At 31.4% G+C, this 19,976-nt stretch overlaps 1 protein-coding gene across 4 annotated transcripts in view; it reads right to left on the bottom strand.

Moving 5' to 3' along the window:
* The window catches only part of LOC132944019 (four and a half LIM domains protein 2), a 104,726-nt gene that overhangs the window by 38,731 nt on the left and 46,019 nt on the right, over positions 1 to 19,976 (bottom strand). The window contains exons 1-6 of one of the 4 annotated variants that reach the window (XM_061013228.1): positions 11,468 to 11,651; positions 11,279 to 11,397; positions 4,611 to 4,779; positions 3,806 to 3,986; positions 3,434 to 3,664; positions 1,097 to 1,312 (exon numbers count right to left, since the gene is read on the bottom strand). In XM_061013228.1, the coding sequence (XP_060869211.1) occupies positions 1,097 to 1,312; positions 3,434 to 3,664; positions 3,806 to 3,986; positions 4,611 to 4,762 (780 nt within the window). In that variant the 5' untranslated portion in view covers positions 4,763 to 4,779; positions 11,279 to 11,397; positions 11,468 to 11,651. Of the gene's footprint in view, positions 1 to 1,096; positions 1,313 to 3,433; positions 3,665 to 3,805; positions 3,987 to 4,610; positions 4,780 to 11,263; positions 11,398 to 11,467; positions 11,652 to 19,976 lie in introns of those variants that run through there. The other 3 variants (XM_061013231.1, XM_061013229.1, XM_061013230.1) reach the window with 3 other exon arrangements.

The following is a 19,976-nucleotide window of genomic DNA, read 5'->3' as shown; positions in this document are numbered from 1 at the left end:
GTTAGTATATACCTACAATGATAAACATTAGGCCAAGTACAATAGTCTTACTATATCATATTATATCATATTATATTTATGTTATTATTGTTCGGAGTTTACAAATAATTGCAATAAATAATCACACCATATTTTGAATATGAGAAGAAACGTTTTAGACTTTCGTTTACCTAATGGTCGGCTAGTGAATATGTTACCCTTAAAGCATGAAATCCGTTATTTTCCTGAATACTTTTACTGCTTTAGTTAAAGTATTTACATTAAAATTAAATCAATACTATATCTACAAATTGTATAGAATAATTATGTAGTTATTTTATACAATTTCCGATTAAGAATCGTTAACGTATACATATCATTGACTAGGTAGGTAGATATACAATTTTTATTTTTATATTATAGGTAGTAACAATAATAATATATATTATAATTGAAATGTTTTTTCACATACAATAAGGACAAAACGGGTACTTATCTGAACAAAGAAGATAAATACAAAATTTGAAAATTTCTGTGTGAAAATATAAGCAATATAAAAAAATACCTATTTATTATTACAAAATTGACTTTGGTGATATTTTGAATATACAACATATCATGTCACCATTCTTAAAATATATTATAGTATTGTGAACGTGAATAGAGATGAGAGGTTCATACGTTAGTAGTTGTTATGATGTATCATAAATGTATCAATGCACAAGCATTGAAGTGCTATCCGGTTGTGTGAATTGTTATTTTATTATTTATCATTAAATTAAATAATAGATTTAATCTCCTAGGTACAAGCTGTTATCGATAATGATAGCAACTAGTTCAAACGCCACAGAAATCCCATTTTATAACTATTTCCAATATACACAATGTAAGTTACTTATAATTAATAACTGGACGACCACGGTGAATTTATAAAATATCTGGTTAAATTTTAAATTATGTGGACGGTCGTCTTTATTTGGTTAGTGTATAAAAGTACCTCGACATATTGTGTCTACCTAATAACACCATATTTTCTTATTTTAACGTTAATAAATATAATTTTGTTGCCGTTAGGCTATGTAATATGTAATAATTATAAGCTTATAACAATTCTTACCTCATCGCAAGCCGAACACCTTGGTTTGAATTGTTGTGCATAATGACGTTCGCAATACAAATGATCTTCGTACAGACAGTAAGTTAAGTCGACAAGCAGCTCTTGGCATTCGGTACAAGTGAAACACGTCGGATGCCATAAAACTGTATCGCCAAATTTAGACGCGAATACTCCTATTTCACCTGGTTCGACATTTTTCTTACATTTCGGACATTCCTAAGAAAATAACATAGTGTAAACATTATTCGGTATTCTTAAAAATTACAACTTTGTTTATACAATGTACAATATAAATTGTTACAATATTTAGATTAAGTCAGTATCAGGATAATATAATATAATCAATTTAATTTTGAAACTATATATTATTATTGTTTTTATTATTGGATTATAAAATATATGATATGACTGAATTGGCGGAAATTGGAGGAGGATTATGGGAGACTAAGTCTTTAATGCTCCCCTTCCCCTAAAAACAAAAATAATTGTAATATTATTTTCTTTTATAAATATTGAAATATTATTCAAAATATCTATAGCACTATATGTGTCAAAGTATATTGTACATAGAATATTTTCTTAATAATATTATATTTTCCTAAAAAAAAATCTGAATTTTCATTGATGTGCTCTGTAAACCGAGTAAACAGCAACCGACTGTCATTATTTTATAAATAAATCATACGAATCTTAAAGTATGTGTTCTGCTACCGACTAGGTATGAAAATAATAAATTAAATAAATCTTTGTAAAGATACGAAAAATCAATTCTTTGATGGACAATTTAAACTTAAAACGTTCATAAAATAAAACTGTACAAATTTCTAAAAGTTATTTTTAAAATTCTGTAAAAACAACTTCAGAGGAACATTATATTACATTTTCGAACCTTATAAGTATTTTAATTAAAAATGGAATGCAATTTTAAATTAAAAATAATTTGTGAATTTTTATGAGTTGAATACTAAAAACTAAATAATTTTGAAACATAATCTACATATCCCAATAATAATACACGATTTCCGCCTATGGATATATTTAAGTTGAATTGTACATGCATTGCTAAGTTATAATTATACAAATTATGACTTAAATTAATCCACATTTCAGAGTTGGTTTTTGTTTATAGCAGTTTACTTATATCTAATATTTTGAGAAGGTTTTTTTTATTTGAGTTTGCCCCCCAACAATATATAATATACAATTGTTTTTGTAATAATCCACGTTTATAAATATGGGTGGATTCAGTGTGAGCTGAAAAACATAATAATTATTGTATTATGCTCCATAATTTATAATTATCATTATTATTTTTTATTTTTATTTATTTTTACAGTGCGGGACGAACCCTTTAGATATGAATATAACAATGATAAAATGCTTTATGGAAACTAGGCTTAAGTTTTAGAGGGAGAAACAAAGAATTAAAACAGTGTTAAAAATATTATCTAAGGCTGCAATAGCAATTTTAACGCAGGTACCAACTTGGTATTCTTTGAATATATAATAATTAATAACAAAATAAAATACTGTAATTTACAAAATAATACAATAATCCAGAGTCGAGATACAATTCCGAGACTTAGGGTTACATATAAATAAGGCCCGGATTTCAATGGGAAATGGATTGTCCTAGAGGATTCAAAGTACATAATTAGTTTCATGTAATAGATAGGTACTTCAAAAGTGAAACTATTATTTTGCATTCTCGTGTAATTTTATTAACTTTTAGTGCATAATATGTTAATACACTGTACCTATACAAGCTTTTAATGTAAACTAGGACATTCAAAATTTACAAAGAAATAATGTTTTCATAATATTTTCTTTAATGGTTTTAAAGATTATTCATGCATACAAATGTCTATCGTCTAATATTATATGAATGTAATAACATCTGTATCTATATTTTTTGTATTCTTTATGTTGTTGTTGCAATAAAGTTAATTATTATTATTATATCCATAGCGTTTATCGAATATGAAGTGTTTCCGGGACTCAACAAGACTTACAACTAGGTAATAAATAAATAAATTGATGAGTTGGGGACAAATCGCGATTGCACTTATTTCCAGTATACTGTTTATTTATTGAGCGTTCCTAAGTATGCGTAGTTGCATAACTTGCATGCCTATATAAAAACAATTTTGGTCATTTTTAAGGGCATGATTGCGTTATAAATGCATTTTTTTGTATATTTTAGAGCATTTTTCTTTTATAGTTATTACTATTGTTAAGGCATTTAAATCCGGCCCCACTTTTAAGTTTATAAACATTTATCACATCACAATATATTTGGCATTTTGTTTGGATACGTTTTACTATAAAACAACTAACCACGTGGTAAGTACATTCTCTAGCATATCCGATGTCTAACGCTATCTCGTTTCTAGCATTTATAAAGTCTTCGTAGCTCTGATGATGCCTTTGTTCCACATGTTTACAATAAGTCAAGGCTAAGTCTTGTTTCGGCAGTTGCACGACTACCTGCTTGTCTCTGTACTTCTCGCCAGCCGTACCCAGTTTAGGAACTTTGTTGGACGGTAAACTGTTGAAGTATTTCTCTACCTGCAATATACAAAATGACAATATGAAATTATAACGACCGTTCTTGGTAAACTGAAAAGAAAATCCCGACACGGCAAGTGCACAAAGAACGGTAGGTGGTGACCCTAACGATATTACTGTAATATAATATTATGCATTTACCTTGTGACTAGGAAGCCCAGGAGGAACCCACGAGTACCCTTGGCTGTAAGACCTTTCCTTCGACACTCTCTTGTCCGGGTCTTGAACGGGCTTGAAACCAAGCCGGTCGCGTACGTTGACCCACTCCTCGTGCAGCACATCGTGCGAGTCTTTCGTGCATTTGCAGCTACCGCATGTCTTCCTAAAACGTGACAAAAACATTTACATTTAGGAAATTCAGCGGTAAACCGCGTGCGTCGTTATCGTGAGAGTCTCGACTGTCCACTAACGTACGGGCTGGTTTTCCTTACCGGATTATTCATATTATAACAATATATTACACCATGTCGTAGGCCGTATGGCAAATTCGACTTTTTGCGAAAAAAAACTACACGCCCTCTGCGACAAACAGACCGTTTTGAGCTGTTTATTTTTTTTTCTCCCGAACATAATATAGTCGGCTGATCTTAAATCTTAGGTAGGTATGTATATATTAGTCTACGGCCACGGTATATTTGCAGGGTTTACCTAGGCTTTTTGCCAATAAGATACTTGTAACTCAAAACGGGCGACCCCGTTGCAAAGGTCACCCATTTTGAGTTTCAAGTATCTTATTGGCAAAAGGCCTAGGTATACCCTGCAGATATGCCGTGGCCGTCGCAAAGGGCGCGGTGATTGTTGAACAAGAATGCCAACTTTCAGATGGCCTACGACATAGTAATATCATGTACGAGTATACGGGTCAGCCGCGTGCTCATAAATATGATATAATATTATGTGTGTGTATAATATTTAATATAATATGTATGGGTTCCAACCGAATTACCTAATAATAAGTTCACAAAGCTCTTCCTGCCCGAAGACTTTGCCGTAAAGTTCGAGTATTCGGACGCATGCAAACTTGAGCCCCGGCCAAGGGATTAGCGGCGAGTCCAGTCCGCTGTAAAGTGGACAACAGTGAGCTTTTAGGTCTAGCATATCCTTCGGCACCGGTCCTGCGGGAAATTATCTAACTCAAAACCCAGCACAACCAAGTCATCACCGCCGCCGTTTTTAGGGCGTCGGCAACTGCAGTTGTCTCGATACAATACACTCGACAACAAACGTATAAATAGGCATTTCGTTATAATATATTAATTAGGACGGACAATACAAATAATGCGTTTTCAAACGTTTTCAGACGAACTTTCTGTATATTATATAAAAAAATAATAATAATAATTGTTCCTGAAATTATGTTTTGAGAAAGCACATTTTACGGGCATTTTGACTTCTTGGGTTCTATTTAAAAAAAATACAAGACGGCCTTCAAGAGTAGAAATATTATAATTATTGTATACTGTCATGTTGTCGTTAGAAACAGTACGCGTCTAATATACAAAGTACATCTAATATTGAAGTTAAAAAACTCATATCAGAAGCTAAAACGAGCTTGATAGGTATATGCCATATGCGTACAATATATCAATGGTTAAGCGCCGCACTTATAAGTCATGTTACAAGCTTATAAACTTACGTTAGTGAATTTTTCAGGAACCACATTTGAAATTATATAATATAACATGTAAACGCAATATTAAATATTAAAAAATATATTTTAAAAAATAGTTCAACTTTTGGTGAACAAAATACATGCCAATTACATAGGTATTATAGGTATTAGACAATAAAATCCTAAAATTAAAAACAAAAAAATTAAATTTCAACTAACGCATATTGTGAGCGCTTAACCACATAGATACGATATTTTAGGCGTATGAAAAATATAATAATATATTATTGTAATTAATTCGATGGCGTTAAATACTGCCGCCGGTATAAGACAATATTCATAAATTTGTTAATATGTATAAAAATATATTTGACAATTGCGGTAACTTTAGACATGGAAAACAATCCTAAACAATCAGTATGTGTGTATACGGTCACCAGATAAAGACAAGTCCGATATTATCTGTTATTATTATATTATTATATCGTGTTCGTATAATATATTATATACTCAAAACGACAAATTATTGCAGACCGGTTAGCCGTCGTATCGTCGCTGCGGAGACGGTATAATAATAATTATTTTATGGAAACGCAGCAAAAAAAGACATGAAGACAAAACGATTTCCTGTTATTGTACAGGCACAATGTCAGAGAGAAAAACAAAATGCCATTCGTCTGTTATACGAGAGACCGTCGAAATAGCGCAGACCCGTCTCTCGTGGTGCGGTCCCCGACAGCGATTTCCGCCGCGGGGAATCGGAAGAAAAAAATCGACGGACCTTGTGCGAGACGCGACTAGGCGATATTATATAATTATTATTCAATGGCGTAATTATGGGGGGGGGGGGGGTATATATCCCCTCCCAGAGCCTTTTTTTAAAAAAATAACTTTTATAATATTCTTGTAAGCACTTGGCTCTAAAATATTTTAAGATTTAAAAATAAAAATTAATGGACAATGGTTTGGTTATCTATTATCACAGTCAAAAGATGAAACTGATAAAAACTTACAACTTACGACTTCTGATATCATTTTTAACAGCCTAAAACTTATTCTTCTTAACCTTCTTAGTATAAACACAGAATAAATTAAAACTGTTAATACTGTTAATAATTATTATTTTTGTAAATTACATAATAATAACACCTGGGATTGTAATGCCTAAAAAAAACTCAAAAAATACCCTGAATAAAATGCTTTTATGTTCTACAGTACTTAATGCACTACATTTTTTTTATTTTTATAATTTCGTTATAAATTCTTATATAAATTTGTTATGCCTAAATGATAATATACATTTTAAAGGATAGTAAAAAAGTTCTACAGGCAGAACTGATCGTTTTGAACTTCTTTAATCTATGAAAACAATAAATTATTTCCAAAAGTAATTATTTTTTTTCTTATATAGGTTTAAATCATTTATTTATTTACCTTTATATAGTAATAATAACTATTGTTATTATAGTTATAGTTTGTCCAACGTATATATAAATCATGTAAAAGCATGAAAAAATCTTAAAATAAAATTTCAAATTCAAAATCTTTAAAATTGCCTCAAAAATCCTAAAATTCTCTAAAAATAAAATAATACCAAGTCCTGAAGATATACTAGACATTTTAACAAAAAAAAAAAAGAAAGATGGACTTTTCTTTTAATTTAACTGTTTACTTTATTATCTTTGATTTACAATTTACCATTTACCTAATTTAATTACTTTATAATAATAAATTAATATAATATTATGATGCATGAAAGTTAACGAACAAGGGGGATGTGCGGGGGGGAATAGCCTATAAAATTATAAAAACTTATATCCCACCCCAAAATCAATTCCTAATTACGCCACTTTTACTATTGTTTTACGAGGGCATCGTCTCGCCGAAACGATTGTGATACTCGTCGTAATACAATGACCACTGTGACGGTGGCTACGACGATGACGACAATATAATATTATTAAACGGAGGTGGCGACGTCACTATAATACACTTGACAAATTTATGTTGTTGCGTTCGACGGCGGCGGCGGCGGACTCTCGTCCCAGATTTTTAATTGATTGCTTGTCGCAAATCATCAAAACACGACATTAAATATTATGGCGAGTGTGTGTGTGTTTCGTATACCCTAAACACTTGTCCGATTTGATGTAGTCGCGCGACCACACGAAATGATAAACGACGAATGTTAATTTAGCCGAATCACCACCACTGTAGAACACGACACACCAGCTGCAGCTGACTGGCCGGGCAAAAGTGGCGACTTGAGTTTTTTTTTCATATAGGTACGTCCTATAATTCATTCGTTATTTACACCGCCACCGCCGTCGCTTATAAAAATAGGAACACCGTTCTTATTTATATTGCTTACGCGTTCTTCTTATGTGTAAAAATAAAATATAAATATTGTATAAAACGTTCGACCGGAATCGCTTTTATTAAAATCGTATGCGTTAATAAATGTTTTTTTATTTTTACTCGAGTTAAAACTCATCGGATGAACATCGCGCGGGTTTAATTTATTCGTTCGAAACAATTAATTTAATCGCGTTTTACGACGGGGCATTGATTATATCTTACGCGTTCGATATTTCGAATAATAATTTCCGTTACTGCAGACCGCTCGTATTGACAAAATGTAATATTGACCGGTCGTATACAAAAGATATTATAATATTATTATTTGTTACGCAGTTTGGACTTTATAGGAACCAATAAATACTCGTCGTAATCTCTCGTAAATAATAATATTATAACATGTGACTCCCACCCACGAAGATAATAATATTATATGCTTATCATTAAAACAATAAACTATACTCGCTGCACGCGATAGTAACTATTTTATATTAACATAAATACAATATACAATACAGTCGAGAGTAGATAACTCGAATCTCGAAGGGTTTTCGAGTTATCGCGACACCACTCACCACCGTATATTATATGTAGGTACAATTATTATAATTATTAATAAACAGTAGTACACTGGACATAACAATATTAAAATGTTTTTTTAAAACGTGGTAGGTAACCGTCTAATATACTCAAATACGATTTTACGTCGTGATAATATTATAATAGCGAAATAATATATTAATGATATAGTGGGCACGAATAATTTATTATTTATGAAAATATCCAGTCGGGACGTGTTGTGATAATGATCATGTCACACGTCGTAAGCGTTTTACCTGTATGCTGCACTCGCGTCCGAACCTATAGTTTTATAATGCCAAATGTCATAGACCAAACACTAACCGGGTGGGTGGTTCCGAATGCTAAAGTATATGGTATAACTCAAAGCTGAGCATTAACGAGTTAAAAAGTTGATTATATTTCACTATTTCAGTCTATTTCGTTTTCATGTCAAAAAATATTTACCGTGAATTGTTTAAAGTTAAAAATGTATATCATTCGAATCTAACTCATATGGAAATACAGTAAAAAGTAAAAACACTATAACTTAGTTTTGGGTTGGAAAAAAAATAAGGACGCTAGCGTTGTATAAACAAATTAACTTTTTTTTAACTTAGTATAAAGTTAACTAAAAGTGTATATTATAAATCAATCATACTTAGTTAGATGACACATTATAACTACTACTATAATTATACTAACTTTTAGTTAAATTGACTTTTAACTTTTAACTTTTTATAATTGGAGCATTAACTTAACTTAACTGAGTCAAAAAAAATCATTGACTTGCCCAGCCTTGGACTATAACTGTATAAAGACTATAATAAAGTTTCAACTAAGGTAAAGGCGGACGTCTTCCCAGCGCATGATTTGTTTCTGTAATTCCGTCTTAAAACAAACGATTACAGCACAGAAAATGTGTGTTCAGCAGAACTTCCATTTACTTGCAAAACTTGTCAACTTTAATATATTGAAGTGAATTTACCGATCATCAAACTCAAACGTAAGGTCGTTAATTATCTGTGTTTGTGTGTACCTACGTTGGTTTTTTACGATATTTTGATAATTCTTAAGCGAGTATGTAAAATATTGCAATTTTAAATGATCGGATGACTCACGACTAAAATATTAAAACGACCAACGTGCAAACACAGCTAATATTATGATTTATGATCTTCTATCCTTTGATATTTTGATAACAGGTCAATATTCGCTTTAATATTAAAGTTGACAACACATAGTTGGTTCTGCGCTGAATGCAATTATTGCAGTCCTATGTTGTACTACACGTTTGGTGTAATTTGTTAAAGGGTCTATTTATATAGCTCAAAGATCCCGGAATCGTGTAGGCAATTAGAAAGAAATCCGAGACATAAACTGCAATATTAAAATACAAAATAAGTCGTATAAATATATAATATCTATACAATATTATACTCATGAGGAGTAACACATTATTAAGGATCCAAATATATAGGTAGTGATGGTGTTCTAATAAACTCGACTTATATAATATATTCCTCCGAATGTGAGACAGCGCTGTCTTTTCAACGTCGCGGTACTTCTGCTGCTAGCGTTTCGAGAAAACTGTAAGTCTGCTCTATGTGAATTTTATCGAATAACGAGTAAAACCTAAAATAATAATTATATTCGATATACGCGACTTAATATAATATTGCCACGGGGGAGCGTTAACCGCAGTCGGATAATGTGAAACGAATTCGCCTTTTATACACACATAATATATCATAATAATGATATTACATACGGTCGTGGCGATATACAGCGACATGGGGCCGGTTGGAAAATACCTACTCAATATTCGGAAAAATACATGAAAATCCTTTCTAGAGCCACGACCGCGTATAAAAAAAAAAAACCGAGCGTGTAATCCGGTCAAGGTCCCGCGTTTATTTACCCGGGCAAGTTATTTTTTTTCTTTAACATAATAAATTAAGAACTACGTCGTCGTATTATCGCTAATAATGTTATTATTGCATTATAACGACACGTCATCACGCGGTTGAATAATAATAATTATTATTATTATAATCACTATAATATAAGAGAGTACCTACAAGACGCGTATATACAGCCTGCGCAGTGTCGGACAAAATAATATTATAATATTAATTATAATCGGCGGAGGCGGCGTATTGATATTATTATTTTCTACCGTTTAGTATGTAGATCTATGACAATATTTTATACTGTGTAAAAAAAAAATTTATTGATTTCGAAATATCGTCGGCGCTCATATTATACATACACAGGTGGCAATGCACAGGCATTTATCGAGATATCACGTCGCGGCCGATGGCGTTGCGACACTACGCTGGCGACTCGATAATACGGTTTTTACGGCGGAAAAAAACTCCACCGACTATGACTATTATATAGGTATGAATAATAATAAACGTATATAAAATAACAATAATCGTAACGCGTTTGAACGGCACGCGCACGCTACAGCGTTCGATTATAATCGAAAAAAACTGTCGCAAGTGGCCGCCAAACAAGAGAATACGATTTTTTTAAAAACTCGGTGCGACATACGTTTTATAGGTAGATACTATTTACACAGTGCACGCGTCTTATATACTGCAATAGTAGTTACTAAATTGTGTGTAGGTACAACAGGTATAATAATATTACTATGACCGGGCGGCGGCGGCGGCGTTGTTGGCCTGCAGGTCGCAGCCAGTTGTGCCGGTCGTGCAGGTTTACAACAGATAAATATAATTGTAATGATATGGCAACGGATCTATAGTTTTCTTTCTAAGATTATTACAAAAAAAAAAAAAATAACATACCTACCGAGTCTCGAGTTCTATGAAAAAGTTATAGGTACAATGGTTGGTTAAAAAAAAAGCATAATATATAAAAAAATATCAAATATTGTATTGCTTACGCAGCAACTACAGTCAACAGTAATATTATGTTATCACACGACTTTTTCCGGTGAGGTAGAGCGTTTTTTTCGCGTGTTAAAATATTAATGATTTTTATAAAACTTTTTCTCATAGGACTCGGCTCCGATTCATCAAATGATATTACTATATAATTACTACATAGGCCCGTACTCTCGATATCACAGTCGTCTCGATTATCCTTCTTCGGTCTATGTATTGTACGCAGATACAATCGACGATGTCAAACGGATGGTCACACGGTAATATTGTACACTACGGATGACGACGAACTATATATAATAATATTACATCAGACGACTGCGGTTATATAATATACTTATAAAAAAATGTAATACCAACCGAAGAAGAAAACTGGTAGAAAAACGTTAATATCGCGGCGATTGGAAGAAAAATACGGTTGATAACTTAAAAGTCAAAAAGAAGTTTTCGAGCGTGCACGTACCGCAGTACGACTCGTCCACGATTGACCGCCCGGCGCATCCGACACGAGGCGTCTCCGGCACACGCGCGCAACGGTTATTGTCGTTGTCACACTGAACATCGTTCGTTCATTATTTACGATGATGGCAATAATAACGATAAAGCAGTGTACACATCACACACACACAAATACACACACACACAAACACAAATATACACAAACACACACACACACGACGTGCAGATGATAACGTTTGTCGTTTCGTCTTCGGGTGTCTCTGTCCCTCGCTCACTCTTTCACTATCATTCCCTCTCTATCTGTACGAGACACTTAAACGGCACACATTAACACTGTAGATAATATACATAATATTATAATATCATATTATTGTACAACCGTCGCACGATTAGTTAAGTACCTATAATGATATAATTATATACCTCTAACATCGTTATCGCGTTTATTTACTAAATATTATTATTATACGTTAAAATATAATATCATTAATATTATACGTACAGGTATCACATAAATTTATTGCCATATCGAACGATCGGAAAATCCTCAGAGCTAAATTTAAAATCAAAAACTTACTACTATTATATAGATACCGTCGTCATACCGATATCCATCTAATATATCAACCAAATATTATGGGGACGTAAGAATGTTCGATGTTCGGTAGTTATAGGTACTAAAAAACGAATTCACTAAATATATGAAAATTCTAATACATTTTCCATTTTTCTTCACACATGGGGTGTAAGTGAAGCCGCTAAAATTAAGTAAATGATCCACACACGGTTTTAAAAACAGATCCAAAACCTTAAAAAATCCACTCATTTAAAATCTGTGCTCTATAGTACTGCACTTCCTGTAAAAATCCCATAAGAAAACATAATGGCTAATGGCCTGAAAACGCATAACTTATAAGAGTTGACATACAGTGGGTACTGTGTACAACAATACATTAAAAAAAACATATACTCATTATGTTACGTATAATAAATGTATGATAATAGTAAGTAAGGCAATTCATTTCTTGCGATGGTCTCTTTTTCAAGCCCACATGTCAAATGGTACTGTACATAATATTATAGTCAGTAATATTCTTACTTGCAATGATTTATAATATATAATATATATAAATACGTTATTTTACTTATTGCACTATTAAATTAAAATGTACAGATAAATAAATTATCAAAAATGTAATTTTAAAAGTAGTCGAAATTTTTACGGAATCTACAACATGACGCATACGTTATAGAAACGCACGATAAATAACTAGTAAACGAATTCGTGGTGAACGATTTACGTGGACTGAACTACAGTAAACTATAATATACTATTATAAATAACATGGCGTTAGCGACTGTGCTATAAGTCGACGACAAGTTATTTTAATATAGATAATATGATTATAGATACTATGAAAAATTGCATATATTGAGAATATATTACTGCACCTTAAAAGTTATTTTTAACGTGGCTCTCGGAAACAATCCAAAATTCCAAAGTGCTGCGGCCCACGATAGGTTGCCGTCCACCGTCCGGATGACCACGAGAGCGCTTTTCCGTGAAACGTTCGGGATTACACGTTGCAAGTTAAGTCAGAACGTTAGTTGATCAAGCAAATCATGGTCCCAAAAATTGAAATCCGAAAAAAAATCTGGTTAGTATTTACTTTATTCATAATAAATAATAACTATTGTCGTATACAGTTGTGACTGTTTATGCGATCGCGGGCCAAGTCATGTTCCGATCGACTCAAATCCTGTTCGGCGCAACATCACCGTTTTCAACAATCATAATTGAATATTATTATCATTGAACGTTTCGTACTCTAAAATACAGACTTTATCAAAATATCAATATTATACCAGTAAAAATATACTGCACATCGTTATTATTTATCATTTATTACACATACTGCATACGACATAGAATATAATTCTGCAACGTCACTATGGTACGTGAGCCATAACTCGTTACTCGTAAATAAACTATGTTATAATTTTGTATAGACTTGATGTCGTAGGTAGGAATAGATATTGTATGGAGTATAGCCTATAGACCAAATTATTGCATACGACGTTAATAATTATTTTTGTGTCAACCCTACGAAATTGTTGTTATCGTTTGAAAATCGGTGAAAACTACCGCTATTGTTATTAGGTACCTATACCTACATAAAATGTCGTATTATTATTATAAGTATTGTATGTACGCAAGACGTTCCCGAACCTATACGAGCAGAGACATATTATGAATTCAGACCTTGTTTTTATTTTTACAAGAAATTTACAATCTAGTCTTGACTAGAAATATATGCAAATGTGAAAGAGTAATTATGTGTGAATCTTTTGAGGGAAGAAGACACCCATTAGTTACATTACCTATTTTGTGTTTAAAATACTAAATGATTAGGTATATATAATATATACCTACCCTTAATGGTGTGTGGGGTAAAGACTAAAGGGTGTGGTCAATTCACGTTGTCTATAAACACATCTATAAAATATAATATTATGATCGTCGTATATCCGTATATTATCGTGTGTCAAATAGAATAATAATTGATTATCGATTTGAAAAAAATAAATAGGTGTTGGGGAATGTGCTAGTGTGCTTGATGCGTATAATATGTTAAACAGACACACCGATAAATATCACTATATAGGTGTAATGTATACCTTATATCGGTAACAATCACTCATGACGTGTACACCGCATATACGTCAGCTTGGGGAGGAAATATAGGAATAATAATCATTTGGTAGATTAGATTTTCTAAATATTCAGTATAGTTTCCACTTTCCTCGGAAAACGGCACGCTTATATTATGACTGGTTCCGATCCTTATAAGAATAATAATATTATTATATCTGATATTCGCTGATAATATATTTATAACGTATGTGGTGAGTGGTGGGCTCGACGCGGAAAACGTATTGACTGGATGTTTAGAAAAGTACTTTCCGACCACTAAAGTAAACATTACAACGGATCGCCTCGACTACAGACTTCCTATTCGATCACGAGTACAATATTATTGCAGTATGTGTGAGCTGCAGTGTATATGAGCGTATTTACCACGTGACGCAATGACACGATTAATACATTAGTACATACTACAAACATTGAATAACGCATTGAATAACGCCATCCATACTTGAAAAAAAATAAATCAATACAATCTATAGCCACCAATGTATTATTATTATCTTAATGAATAATGGAATTGTAATGTAGACACTTTGTGTCCATTAAAAGTGATGAAGTCGTTAAAATATTTAAACAGATAAAACACTAAAACAAGTACCTATAGGACGTACTGGGTATAGGTATATACGACGTTCGTACGGAAAGTCCCGTGCGTAAAATATGATATGATACAAACGTGATCGTATCAAATAATAAATTATTCTCGGTCGAGGAATCGGGAAGTGTTGGAAGTAATATTATAAATTAAAATATATTGTTAAAAAATGATCGTTTAAAAACAAAAACGTAAAATATAAATGCCCATGACGCAATACGAAGAAGTCACAATATTTCAATATTTAGTTACCTGCCGGCGATACAATCTTATTCACGACAGTGGCCTTTTCATATATTATCATCGGAAAAATGCCACATATATTGATACTTTTACGAAATCCGTAAACGAATAGCAAATGAAATCGAATGAATACATTCAGCCGTAGACTCATAGCCAGCATAATTTTATTTCAGTCAGGAATCGGCTGGTATGATAAAAAATAAAACGAACCTAAGTAATTTTTAATAAAAATTTGCGATGAATGCAGATTGACGACTGCACTCACGATTTTCGACATAGTTAGGAAAAAAAATAATACTATATGCACTAAGCGGTTTTATAAAGTACTAGCTGTAATACCCGACTTCGTGCGGATTAGATTATTTTTTTTATCTTTCCATCGTTTCCGTTTTGTTTTAATTGAAATATAATATAATACAAACACAATAAATTACAAGGATTAATTTTACGATTTTCCACTATACTCAACTCTTGGCATATTTAGGACGTAAACACAAAAGACCGGAGACAATTTCAACGAATGCTTAAATCCGACGTAAATCCAATACCGTTAAGATATAGGTATTCGTCGGTGTTTAGTTAAAAAAAAAAATGTCTAAAATTTAGAAAGTAAATCATAAAAGTAATAACTTTAATATTGTTCATAGGTATTTGATTTTAAGAAGAGTTTTTATTTTTTTTTAAATAATATAGTAGTAAACAATTGTTGAACGTCATATTACTAATAATTATAATAGTTATAATATAATCTGTAACCAATGGCAACCGTTTGAAATAAACAAAAAAATATTCGATTTTCTCTAGCCAAAACTAAGTTTATATGCGTGAACCATCCTATATAGCAACCTATTTATTGATTGAAAAAATAAGCTATAACCACCCTCCGAGTCTCAAGGAATCTATAGTCTATATTGGTGCAACTTTTAATGAAAACTTATTGCAAATCAACAACAATAATATCAATTATCTACTGTAATACTAAATATATCTGCCTATTGAACATACTAATATTATTATGAAATCAATGAGGCGTGTTTCATATTATAATAATAATAATATTATAATATAGATAAGTGTAACGCATATTTCACTTGTCCCGTAGTTGTCCGGTATAAAATCGAGACGTGTAAAAAATAATGGTTTTTTTCTGAGGAAAGGATATTTTGAGTTTAGATATATTTAAATATATTTTTTTCCTAACGCGTCTGCCGTGCTCGAATAATATTATAGCGATGCAATAATAATATTATATAATAAACGGAAAGATAAAAACGGAGAAAAAAATTAGACCGGACTCATCTTCCCGACGAGCGATTGGCGGGTGTTCGCAATGTCTTATTGGTTGGTTCGCATGAATTTATTGAAATTAAAACGACGTGTTTTATTTTGTGTTCTTTTTTTTTTTTAACACAGCAGCGGTGGGAGTATTTATATAGCAGAAGGCGAGAAACGACCGACTAAAGACTACGTAGTGAGTTATGCGGTTATTTATCACTCTATACCTATCGCAAATGACTAGCCGCCTTGATCCCGAAATGGCATACCGAACTAATGGAATTGTTCGCTATCGTCGTGTACGCTGACGCCGCCTTTAATATCGTTATAGCCTAAAGCAGTAAAAAACAATATATAAATAAAAAAATAAAAGCAAATATCAATAGTAAAAAATAAGAAAAATGGCCCCATTTACAGTAGGTACTTAGTTTAGTTAGTATAGGTACGCCGTGCTGTACGGGAACTGTACACTGTATAATATTTATACGACTTATATTTTCCGAAAAAATTACTTTTCTATAAACCTACACGCCTATATAATAGACTACTATAAATTAAAATACATTATAATACTACACCGTCAACGAAGATTTCGCGTAAAGGTTTTATTAAAAACATTACACTCTGTACACTAAAAAATATAAATTTATATATATTTGTATACAATTTGTAAGCGATTCATTAAAAATGAAACATTTGTTAATGTAATTAATTAATTATATAAAATCTAATGCGAAAACATTGCGACAACACCCATAGCGGAAGTCAAGGATAAGTCTATTTATGATACCTCCAACCCTTAGTAATTGCAGCACGACATTCCCTATGGGTTGCTTATGAAAATTGTATTATATTTATCATATGCAATTAAGCCGATACGACATATTATGCACGTGGTTATAAAATACATTTATGTTTGTCTAATTACCTACACATTACTACAATAATATAGAGCTGACTCATAAAAATATTATGAAAATTGTGTCGTGGCACTGAATTTTTTTTTTTGGTATTTTATTATGACATTAAATAGATTTCTAATGCTTACGCGTTTAGTTGTTTCAAACATTGTAAATAAAATACATTCTCAAAAACCATTAATATTTTCATTATTTTAAATGTTATGAAAAATACTGCAGTTATAAAAATGTGTTTTATAATTATTAATTTATACTTATTAGTTTTTTGTTAGTCAATTTAGAAAAGTAAGAAATTATAAAATATATATTTAATTAAAAAAAGTATTGTTTTAATTTTACAAACGAGCTAAATAATATCCAATAAAATTCAATGATAACATGGCAATCTTATATTATTATATATTAATAAATATTATAGGTCGTGTGATAATAATAATATGATTTTGAGCATAAGATACTATTTACGAATATCTGACCAAAATCAATCGAGCGGGAATCAAAAACGTTTATTTAAAAAAAAATTAATTATTGATAATGTTATCACTAAAAGTAAATACTTAACATGATACCTATTATATTATAAACTCATTTAAAACTATACCGACAATATGAAATGTACAGATGTGTATTTGGATGCATCATGTACATTTTAACTACCTATATGTATATAGAACATTTTCGAAGTCATGTACGATTTAAAACAGATATAAAAAGATATTAATGGTGTTGAATACAATTTCGTTGACCGTGAAAGTAAGAACTTTTAATGGTACTTATACTTTTTTTTCGCTCTGAGCATAATGATTCCATAGTAGCAATTTAATTAATTTATATTTTTTTATAATTCAAGAAAGTAGAACATATGATATTTTAATGAACTATACATTATAAGTACCAGGCGTGCAAAAAAAAAAACGTACCATAATGTGAAATATCAACTCGACAAAAAGTGTCCATGGGTGTAGCCCGTATAGGTACCTACCTATTTTTTTTTACAATAATAATATACTTTTATCTACCTTTACTAATGTCGAAACTCATCTATAGGCGGTAGCTATAACACATAATATTATATAGTATACAAACGACTTGAAAACGAATATTAATTATATCCGTCGCGCAGGACGAGAGTATTGAGAAAACTGCGTTTTCCATTTGGCTAAAATCGAATTAGCGTGAGTATTAATTTGTTTACAAAATACAATCTCATCGCGGAAGGTTTATAAATAAATTCGCGGAGAGCTGCAAAAAGAATGTCTCAGCATCATTTTTCGAAGAATTGCTTAGCCTCATTGCATATATAGTTTTCTGACTCGCGTGTGTTTTTGAACCTTAGAACACCTACTCGACGCATTGTATGTATACAGAGATCTTGATGTATATAATAATAATAAAATGTAAACCGACAACGGGATGACTGTATAATAATATGTCCGCGGAATATATATATATATATATGCGTAAAAAAAAATCCTGTGCCAATTTTAAATTAAACATAAATCACAACAACGGACAGAGTTGCTTTTTAATTAAAAGCGTTTACACTAAGGTTACATGATTATATTATTATATTATATACGTACGTTTAATAGGAGAATTAGTGTTTGGTGCGAGATTGCGATCCGTAAATTGTTTATAAAACGAAAAGATTGATGAGGTTTTAGTGACGAGCTGTGTAATATATGTTAATATGTGTTTTCGACCCGCGAAGCACATTTAGTAGAGAGTTAATCATCCCGGGAGCATTCCACATATGTTGTCGAGAATTATAAGAACAAATATATATATTAACCAGCAACAATATCATCATAATACGAGTACATACCGGATCGTCCGCTTTTAAACAACTTCCACGGAAGACTTTCATCGAATGACCTTTTTTTTGCGGCCCTGTTACATAGGTGACAAATTACACGTACCTTATATACCTATATTATGTTATTATAAGCGTTACCTATACTGAATAATAATACGAGCGGTGTAAGTGTGTGTGTGACAGACAGAAGAACAGATATTTCGAAAAAAAAAAATTTCAAATTTATTATTATAATCGTATATCAAATAATATATTATGTTAAATTAATTATATATAACAAATAAGTACCTATTATTGCATATAATTTATTGTCAGTTATTTCAGTTACATCCTGCATAATATTATGCGAGTACAATATAATACGACGAATATTACGATTCCTATATCGTTATTTATTGTTGTAGATGTACATCGTTTATTAGATCAAAACGACGAAAACGAATCTACGGACTATACCCGAATTTGCTTCTTATATTATTATGCGTAATTTTAATTACGAGAGAACTACTATAATAATATAATAATATCGTGATAATTGCAGTCACAAATTTATTCGTCACAATATCATTATTAATGCGCGACGCTTTAGCTATATATAAATATGAATATATTTACACCAATATATACCTACATTTATGTATTATTTTATTTACTGTCTATAGACGCACTTACAATAATTATAATACATTAGTGCAATATAATAGGTAATATATTGTTCTATCGATCGCATAATAATATGTACCTATACTATTCGACAACCTACCAATAATAATATTATACAACAAATTTTATAGTGGTCTCGCGCCGACCGTAAGTGTATAGGTAGTACGTACCGACCGCCAATTTGACTC

This window comes from Metopolophium dirhodum, chromosome 4 (genome assembly GCF_019925205.1).
Source record: "Metopolophium dirhodum isolate CAU chromosome 4, ASM1992520v1, whole genome shotgun sequence".
Taxonomy (NCBI): Eukaryota; Metazoa; Arthropoda; class Insecta; order Hemiptera; family Aphididae; genus Metopolophium; species Metopolophium dirhodum.
Note: the sequence above shows the minus strand (reverse complement) of the source record. Positions and strands in the feature narration are given on the sequence as shown.